The sequence below is a fragment of the Diabrotica undecimpunctata genome, chromosome 2 (assembly GCF_040954645.1).
Source record: "Diabrotica undecimpunctata isolate CICGRU chromosome 2, icDiaUnde3, whole genome shotgun sequence".
NCBI classification, from domain to species: domain Eukaryota; kingdom Metazoa; phylum Arthropoda; class Insecta; order Coleoptera; family Chrysomelidae; genus Diabrotica; species Diabrotica undecimpunctata.
In genome coordinates, this window is record NC_092804.1 from 170,282,508 (window position 1) to 170,292,260 (window position 9,753).

Sequence of the window (9,753 nt, forward strand, 5' to 3'; positions counted from 1 at the left end):
TTTGTACTTTATTATTTTAAAGTGAATACCTCTTGTTTTATATTTTTACCTATTTAATAAGATCTGTTCTTTTTAGAACAAAATTAGTGTGTTTTATTTCAAAAATGTCACGAAAGAATTTAAATAGTCGTTGTAAAGATTATAATAATAATTATGTGACCTATTTGATTTAAAATGGATTCAGGATTTTTTTATACTTTGGCAACTATGTCAACTTAGATCTCTGACGTATATAATGACGTGCAACGGTTTGTAAATTAGATGGACTATATATAGAGCATTTAAATTCCGCCATTAAAGTTGTCTGTCTTGTTTTTACGTCACAGGTGTGCGAGAGAGATGCAAGAACATACGCGTTGACTTACCTTGTTTGGTTATAGCAATTATAATCATGTACAATGGACCGCCGGAGACCGGAGTGATGACGTAGATTTTATTGGCATCTGTCAGTTTCAGTTTCCAAACAAACCTTGTTTAGTGTCGATAATTTGTATTTTTCCTTATTCTTTCATTTTTTTTACAGAATCTTTCCGCTTTTTGCAATATCTAAGTATTATAATAGTTACTACAACAATTTTACAAGGTTGTGTAAATAATAAAGCATGTTGTTTTATAAAAATAGCAATGAAATGCATGTATCAATAAAGTAAGGTTAGAATTTCTTTAATTTAAACTATATTTCATAGAAATAGAACACTGAATTATGATGGTATTATCGTAAAAACACTATACTTAAAAGAAAAAGCAGCAAGGGAAGCAAAATGTTAATGTTAATTTAAATTAAAAAGTCTTGAGATTGAGCATTTCAACGTTTGTTTGGAAAGTAATAACAATATGACCGCCGTGGGGTCACACTCCGGCTGTCCATAACATAACATATATATATATATATATATATATATATATATATATATATATATATATATATATATATATATATATATATATATATATTATATTATGACCAAATTGTGTAAGAAATCAAAACATAAACAAAATTCTTACTATAAAAAAGCGGCAACACTTTTCCACACGCTGAACTGTCAATAAAATTTGAAGTATTCCAGTATCAGTTGCGAACAATTATCTAATCTATTTAATTAAAATTATTATTTTGTGCAATATTAGACTTGAAGACTAATCTGTCAGATAAACTTCCCGATAAATAATTATCCGGAGGTGAAAAGACCGGGGCATTAGGCTGGGTCATTAGCCGAATAAGGAAAAGAAAAGCAATACATTGTAAATAACTAAACATTTATTTAAAAATGTATCTAATGTTTATTGCAACGAAGTATATTAGAAAAGTAAAGTAATATATTTATATTGGCTAAAATTTCTTTTTGGTGTGATACTCTCCAAAGCAGGGATAGACACATAACGATACTTCACATTCTTTGTACATAAACCGCACATCTTTTCTTTGTCGTTTTCTCAGCTTTGTATTACTACATACATGGCATCTCCTTTGGGTCCGAGTACCGATATCCGAGGGGATATCGAATACGTGCTTACGAATTCGATATCCCCTCCTCTTTCATTTAACGTGTTACACATAGTAATCTGACTAATAATAACAGAGATACGATATAGTGCCGTTTTGGCATTGTCTTTGCGTTTGTTTTTTGTCTTAACATATTCGTTACAACCTCCCCTTTCCATCGATACCTTGCACGTTGTTGTACGTTGAGCTGTTTTGACGTTACAAGCTCAGTGTGCTTTTGACAATGCCACCATCGTTGTTTTTGTGTTATCGTATTCGTTACCCCCTCCCCTTTTCGACGATACCTCACATGTCACGATCCGATAAGCCGTCGCGCCTCCACCACAAAAAGCGTCAAAAATGACTAGAATGGACCTTAGCGATTTCTTATAAGATTTTACATGGGGAAATACGCTGAACTCTTGTTGTCCCTTTACTAGTGGTTTTGAAATTTTTTTTCTACTCTGCCAAATTTCTCTATTAGTTGAATCACAACATTCAAACGGAAATTCGAAAATGATGGTTTCGTTCCAGTTACAAGTTGGAAATGTACATAAGCGTTATACAATGCCTCAATGCCATATCCATGAGATGGAAAAAAAAGCTTTTTGTACCGTTTAAGAGATTTTCTGGCAAATTCAACAAAGCTTATTTGTATGTCTGCTTTTTCGATAACCCCCATTTTGTTATTGTATTCTACTACACATAAAGGCTTTACAATTTTTTCTCCAGTACGAAAGTGGTTTTTTCCAGTATCTTTTGGTTTAGCTGTGTATACCGTAGTGAGCATAAGAACAAGTCTTCTAGCATTCCATTTTAAAGCAAGCATTTTGCCGTTATGTACTACAACCCATTCTCCTTTTTTAACTGGACCAAATTGTGTTTGTTTTTCTAGAAGATAATCCAAAAGAATAGGGCTCATATACCAATGGTCAATATATAAAATATGTTTTTTATTATAATATGGAAACATCAAGGTATTGACATCACCACTGATGCCCAGTATGTCGGTTCTTTGAAGATCTGTTTGTGAGCAACAACACAAAAATGTTGTGAATTCAAAACTTAGCCTGTTTCAAATAGTTTTTATACCACTGTATAAAGTTCACTGCATTTTCGAGAGTGACAGACAAACACCTTACTGAACGCCTTGAGACTAACTCCTTTTAATTTTTTGGGCACACAATTTGTGTATGATTTTACCTAGGGGCTAGATATCCTGGCGTCAGAGTTTATAAAACACAAAGCACTAAGATAAATATTTTTGTAGAGAAGAGGTAAAGTCTGTCCCATAAGATTCAAACCAATATTTATGAAAACGAAAAATCAACTCAAATAAATTTAAATTGTTGTTTGTTTGTTGTTTTTACAACAGCATCACCAAGAACTATTTTGAAATCATACTTAGAGATAAAACTCCTCCTTTACCTCTATTTATTTTTCTTCCAAAGGCGCATGTAACTTTACAAATGAAATTTTTGAAATTTTAGCTTTACTCTAAGAACTCAAGTCATATGGTATATGGACCTAAATTCGACAATTGGTGCTCTAAGTTTCCTATGTATTAAAAAGCCAGTACATAGCATTTTATTATTTCCTCCTCTATTAAAGAATAAGTAATCTTCAATTTCCTGACTATATTGCCTTCGATTATTGTAATGCACGGTCTGAAATAAGCATAAGCTCTCGCTAGGAATAAATTTTACATTCGAAGATTACGTTACATTAAGGGCAAATGTATATAATGGCCAACATTCTACTGAAAACATAACCCTAAGAATTCGACGATTTGTCTGCAGTGTGAATTATCATATGTCTTTTCAAACTATTTTTTTCAGGAAACCCCTTAAAACAAATTTCACACTGATAAGGTCTCTCACCAGTATGCAATCTCATATGGTTTTTTAGACTGCGTGGTCTTGTAAACGATTTAAGACAATTTTTACATTGATAAGGTTTTTCTCCAGTGTGTGTTCTGGTATGTGATGTTAAAGCACTTATTGCAGCAAACAGCTTCAAACAAATTTCACATTGATAGGGTTTCTCCCCTGTGTGCGTTCTAGTATGTGATTTCAATGAACTTTTTACGGTAAAAGACTTGGAACAAATTTCACACTGATAGGGTTTCTCACCAGTATGAATTCTTGTATGTTCCTTTACAGTAATTAATTGTGAAAATGATTTAAAACAAATTTCACATTTATAAGTTTTTTCACCAGTGTGCAGTCTCATATGTCTGTTTAGATTACATATTTGGGAAAATGATTTCAAACATGTTTTACACTGATAAGGTTTTTCACCAGTATGCAGTCTCATATGTCTCTTCATATATTGTGAGCTAGTAAACAATTGAAAACAAATTTGACATTGATAAGGTTTCTCACCAGTATGCAATCTCATATGATTCGTCAGAGTATCTGATCTAGAAAATGACTTAAAACAAATTTCACATTGTTGTTCTTTATTACATGTACGTGCTGGCAAAGATTTTATTTCCATTGTATTCATCTCCACATAACCTAAAATCAAAACCAACTTGTATAAAAAATTGTTGATGATCAAACAATGAAAAATTAAATAAGAAAATATTAAAATCACTAATTGATATAATAACATACAGAGTCATACAGATTTTTAGCTAGATGGCATGTATAGAATCTTATCACATTCAGTATCCCTTTCACTAGGACATGCACCATCCCAATCTTTATACTTAATACCTCTAGCAGTCTCTTAGCTAAGATATAATAAGATCTTGAGGTTGGTTCTATTCTCAAAAGTGAGAGGAAAGTTTGCCTTCTGCCATGTATACATTAACTATATGAGATAATGCTAAAAGCATAAATCAACACAATCATTGATGAGTTAGTGGGTCTGTTCCCCTTGCAATACAGTATCAGAAAGAAAAGGAGCACTATAGATGCAGTGATAAAAGTCTTTTGGGAGTTGTGGAAGGTGGAGGTAACCAGAAGTAGGCAATTCTAATGCTTTTTGACATCTGTAATGCTTCCAATTACTACGTTGGTTAAATATCCAAATAGAGCCGCAGGCCTATACAAATTAAACAGCAAATTTTCTTTCTTCAAAACAGTGTAGCCATCTATATTCGAGTAAGAAAACTACACTACGGTCAAGCACAACGATTTCTTCCCTTTTCAACACTTTCCCTGCATTCTCTACATAAATAATGCCCTCCCACTTTATCACTTCAATAAACAACAATAACAGTGGTTTTAACAGACTGTTAATCTCTTGTTTCCGGTTTCTGAGCAATTCGTCGTTGTTTTTATATTATTATTAAAATCAAATTATTTTACAGACCGTGTTTAACTGTATAATACCAATTAATATATTGCTTTAGTCTGGATGAGATGGAATTAAATTTTAATAAGCCTGTAATAAAAAAAAATTCATAACATCTACTTTTTTTCCAATAATATTTGAATGTTCAGATAATTTGGATATTCAATCAACAGTTAAATAAGTTGTGGTGGAAGTGGTAGGGGAAGTAACCTCATTTCTCTCTATGATTGCTCTCATGCGAGAGCAAATACGTATCTAGTTGTTTGCCGAAATAACCACTAGAGTTGCTGATTATTCACTAAAATTTTAATTTTTTGATTGTTAAAATAATACGTTTCTGTCTATTAATGCTGCAGATCTATTTGGATAATCAATCAACTATTCCTAACCTAAATATCTGAAGCCCAAAGATTGATTATTTTATATAAATGCGGGAGAGCAAGTAAGACACTCAATATTACAGACCACCAGAGCTACAAAATCACAAAATAATAATTATTAATTCTGCTTTACAACTAAATTTCCAATTAGAACTAGATTTTAGTTCCTACAAATTTTCAATATAAAATGTCAAAATCATGTAAATGTTAAAACTAAACAATTAGTTATTAGTATTTATAATTTTTTGTTCCTCTTACCTGAATAATCTTCTTCTTTCTGTTCTTCCTTAAGGTCCTCAAGGGTGATTGATGTAGATAATTGACTAGCTTCATGCCTTTGACCATATCTCCCTGCTTCTTTCTTTATGTCATCTTTCATTTCAATATCTAATAAATAAATAAAAATATACATAAAGACTAATCATTACAAATGTAATGAAACATTTGGTAATATGGACACAATTGAAAACTTACTCATCTATTATGTAACATTATATGGGAAATGGGAATATGATGTATAAAGTATAATGTAATTACTAGAACAGAATACCATATAATTGTGATAATTTCTTTCTGAAGCCTAATTCCATTAAAATTTCATAAAATTGACAAACAAGATGAAAAAGGAGTGTAACGAAAAGAAATATTTATATAAATCCAAACCTACCATTTTCAGCTTTATCAACCTCCTCTAGCTTGAATTTTTCATTCTTAATTTCCATGTTTAATTGATCTGAAGGATTGCCTTTGCCACTGACAAAATAGTTACTTAAATCAATATGAAGTGATTCTGTAAAAACGAATTCTTCCTTCTTCAAGTCAGTTTTAACAGAGCAAGGAAGTACATGAGACAAGCCAATATTTTGTATTTCCACCTTACATTCTTCTTTAGAAAGTGTTGTTTTGTTTTGTTCTTGTTTTATTTTCATTGTATTAGCAAAAAATATAGACGCATACGCGTCTATATTCTTTGGTATTAAGTTGTAAGTTCACGATTATTCATCGAACGATTATTGCACTTACACTTAACCTATATCTATTTGTTTTTGTTATTAAAATCCTTCCTAAATTTTTATGGACAACGTTAACGATAAGGCAACCAGAATATAGCCGCAAATGTCAACCATAAAACAAAATATTTCGGTTTGGCATGTTTTTTGTTTTTATATTATATATAAGATTAATAAGTATAAATCTGAATTTTTACATGAACACTTTTAAAAGTGTAACGAAAATGGTATATATTTAACAAATAGTAGGAATATTTCTGGATATTAAAATCTCAAGCCAAACTAATAAAGTTTGAACTTAAATGTAATTCGACTAACTAAAGTTTGGAAAAACAGATCTATCGCTCAAAATATCAAGATGAGACTTATGAGACCGGTGAATACCCTTCTATTCTTAATATTTCTATACGGCGCAGAAACTTGGACGCAAGCGCCAAAAAATTTATCCTTTTGAGACGTGGTGCTGGAGAAGAATGCTGCGCATATAACCAAGTCGAGATTAAAAAAAGGCTGTCCACAATTTTTTGGTTACGTGGTTCGCAGAGGTGACGATAGTTTGGAGAGATGAAGTGTTTCTGGTCCGACCAAATTCAGAATTCAGCTGGATACTCATTCTGCGAAGCTCTTAGAGCAGCTGAAGATAGAGACTAATGGAGAAAAATTGTTAGGAATATTGGAAGAAATCACGATCCTCAGTAATGAAAAAACGACAAGAGAGAGAGTTAACTGTAATTGTTTTTAAAAAGTGATTGAAATTATTTAAAGTTTATTGATCCAAATTTTTTTGAATTAATCTTTTCATCAAAATTTCAAATACTTTGCCTTTTGAATACTTCTTTTATATTTTAAAGGTTTTTATAAAGATGTTAAAGTTTAGTTGATAAAAATATATGTAAATTAACTATTAACGACAGTCTGATTTTTACAAAATTATGATGTTAAATTTTGTAAAATACTTTTGTCTCAAAAATGCATTGTTCCGACAGAAAATCTTCAACATCCTGTTACTATTATTATAATTTTCAGGTTGAAATAAAAATCAATAATGGGTAAAACATAAACTTTATTTACACTGAAGAAAATAAGATAAAAACGAAAATTCCATGAATGTTATAAATAAAATAATGAGAAATAAGTTAAGTATACTTTCGTATACTTACTTAACTGGATTGGTCCAGTCAATTATACTATTTCGTTTTCTTCCGAAGGTGCATCTATATCTACAAATGAAAATTTTTGGAAGTTTCCCTTTACTCTAAGAACGCTAAGGCTATCCGATATTGACCTGAATTCGACATTTGTGCTATAAGATTCTTAAAAGCCAGTACCTAGCATTCTATTATTTCTATACTGCCTTTATATCACTATATTACCCCAATTGCTTCAATTCTTGTAATGCTACGATCTGAAATTAGCAAAATGCTAGGAATAAATTTTACATTCGAAGATTTACGTAAAATTAGGAGCAAAAGTATTTAATGGCCAATGTTCTACTGGAAACAGAACCCTAAGAAGATGACGATTTTTTTGCAGTGTGCATTCTCATATGTTTTTTCAAACATTTTTTTTCAAAAAACTCCTTAAAACAAATTTTACACTGATAAGGTTTCTCAAAAATATGCAATTTCCTAATATGGTTTTCTAGATTATCTGATCTTGAAAATGATTTAAAACAATTTTTACATTGATAAGGTGTTTCTCCAGTGTGTATTCTAGTGTGTAATTTTAAAGCACATCTTGTAGTAAATAACTTCAAACAAATTTCACATTGATAAGGTTTCTCCCCAGTGTGCGTTCTAATATGTGATTTCAATGCACTTTTTACAGTGAACGATTTTGAACAAATTCCACACTGATAGGGTTTCTCACCAGTATGTGTTCTTGTATGTTCCTTTAAAGTAATAAATTGTGAAAATGATTTAAAACAAATTTCACATTTATAAGTTTTTTCACCAGTGTGTACTCTCATATGTCTCTTTAGAGTGGATGATTGGGAAAACGATTTCAAACATGTTTTACACTGATAAGATTTTTCACTAGTATGTAGTGTCATATGTTTCTTTAGACTTGCTGACTGAGAAAATGATTCAAAACAAATTTTGCATTGATGATATGAATAGGACTTAATATGTCGTTCCTTATTACATGTAAGTGCAGGCAAACATTGTAATATTTTCATTGTATTCTTCTCCACAAAACCTAAAATCAAAACCAACTATAAAAAATTATTGATGATCAAACTGAAAAATTAAATAAGAAAATATTAAAATCTAGAAAATAAAAAATATTAAAATAGTGTATGGCATGTATAGCATCTTATCACCTTCATTATCTCTTTCACTGGGACATGCACCATCCCAATCTTTGTAGCTGTCTCCTAGCTAAGATATAATAAGATCTTGAGGTTTGTACTACTTTCAAAACAGAAAGAGAAGTACCTATAGATCTTTTTGCCTTTTGTCGTTCATAGATTAACTATATGGGGTAATGCTAAGACCACAAATGCAACCATTGAAGAATCAGAGGACAGGTAATGTTATCTAACAAACATTCGAAAAGTGAACCCAGTTTTTAATGTGACTGCCATGTTTTGGTGCCAGTTGTATATTTAACATAACATTTATTTTTGTGTTTTTTGTGAAAAAGTTGAATTAAAAACCGAATTGTTTTGACTTTAAAAAATGGTGGTCTGTTCATATTTGGATTGCAAAAGTCGCAGTAGAAGAAAACTCCAGGAATAACGTACCATAGGTAAATATTTATAATATTTTAATTAGTTATCAATCAATTTTACCTGATATCTCAATTTGACACATTAAAAACAAATTTAAATTAGCATCTGAAGCGAAGGTGAGATCTAAATAAGTAAATAAGCATGCCACAAAAATAGTTTTTGAGCATGCGTTCAGTAGAACACCGAACTTTTAAAAACAATGAAATACTAATACTATTCATTAGTTTTGAAAATAAGTGAAAAGTTCAACATCTAATACAAAAAAATGTAATCGTATGCATTTGTGAAATTGGTTTCTTGAGATAGACTTCATAAGATCGTTACCAAGCCATATCGTCATCTTGGTACTACAACTAGGTAAATCGAAATAATACGATTGTGAGTTATCCCATATTTATGCCTGGTTGCAGCAACATATCTTAAGCTTAAGACGTGCATTAGCTCAGCTTACGAAACATACGCGTTGCACCATTGAGTCTTAGTTCAATTTTCAGCTTGAACCGATCCTAATCTCAAGTCCTCGTTATTCTCAGCTTAAGTTGCTGTCTAAGTTTAAGGCATTCTAACCTCAAAAAATTGACAGTTGTGTTGTGGATTACAAATACACATTTTTTTATTTTCACCTGTATCTGTTACACTCTAAAATAAATAAAACAAGCAGAGATACTACTTAAGATATAATCAATATTTAAATTCAGAAAAAAAACTATGTATCGTCTGATTACAAGAAAAACTCATTAAGTACACATTTCAGTAAATTACAGCTTTGCCAGTGTTTAATGTTTGTTTGTAGCACTTTTGCAAGAAAACGTCAACGACTACCACACTCTTTTCCAGAAAAAG

The 9,753-nt window shown here is 30.9% G+C and overlaps 1 protein-coding gene across 1 annotated transcript; it reads right to left on the reverse strand.

Moving 5' to 3' along the window:
* Positions 1 to 1,053: 1,053 nt before the first annotated feature.
* Positions 1,054 to 6,231, reverse strand: LOC140435196 (uncharacterized). Its single transcript, XM_072523976.1, has 3 exons — positions 5,834 to 6,231; positions 5,425 to 5,553; positions 1,054 to 4,002 (listed from the first exon to the last, which is right to left on the reverse strand). The coding sequence occupies exons 1-3, from the start codon at positions 6,093 to 6,095 to the stop codon at positions 3,257 to 3,259; spliced, it is 1,137 nt and encodes a 378-aa protein (XP_072380077.1). The 5' UTR covers positions 6,096 to 6,231; the 3' UTR covers positions 1,054 to 3,256.
* Between the last annotated feature and the right edge of the window lie 3,522 nt (positions 6,232 to 9,753).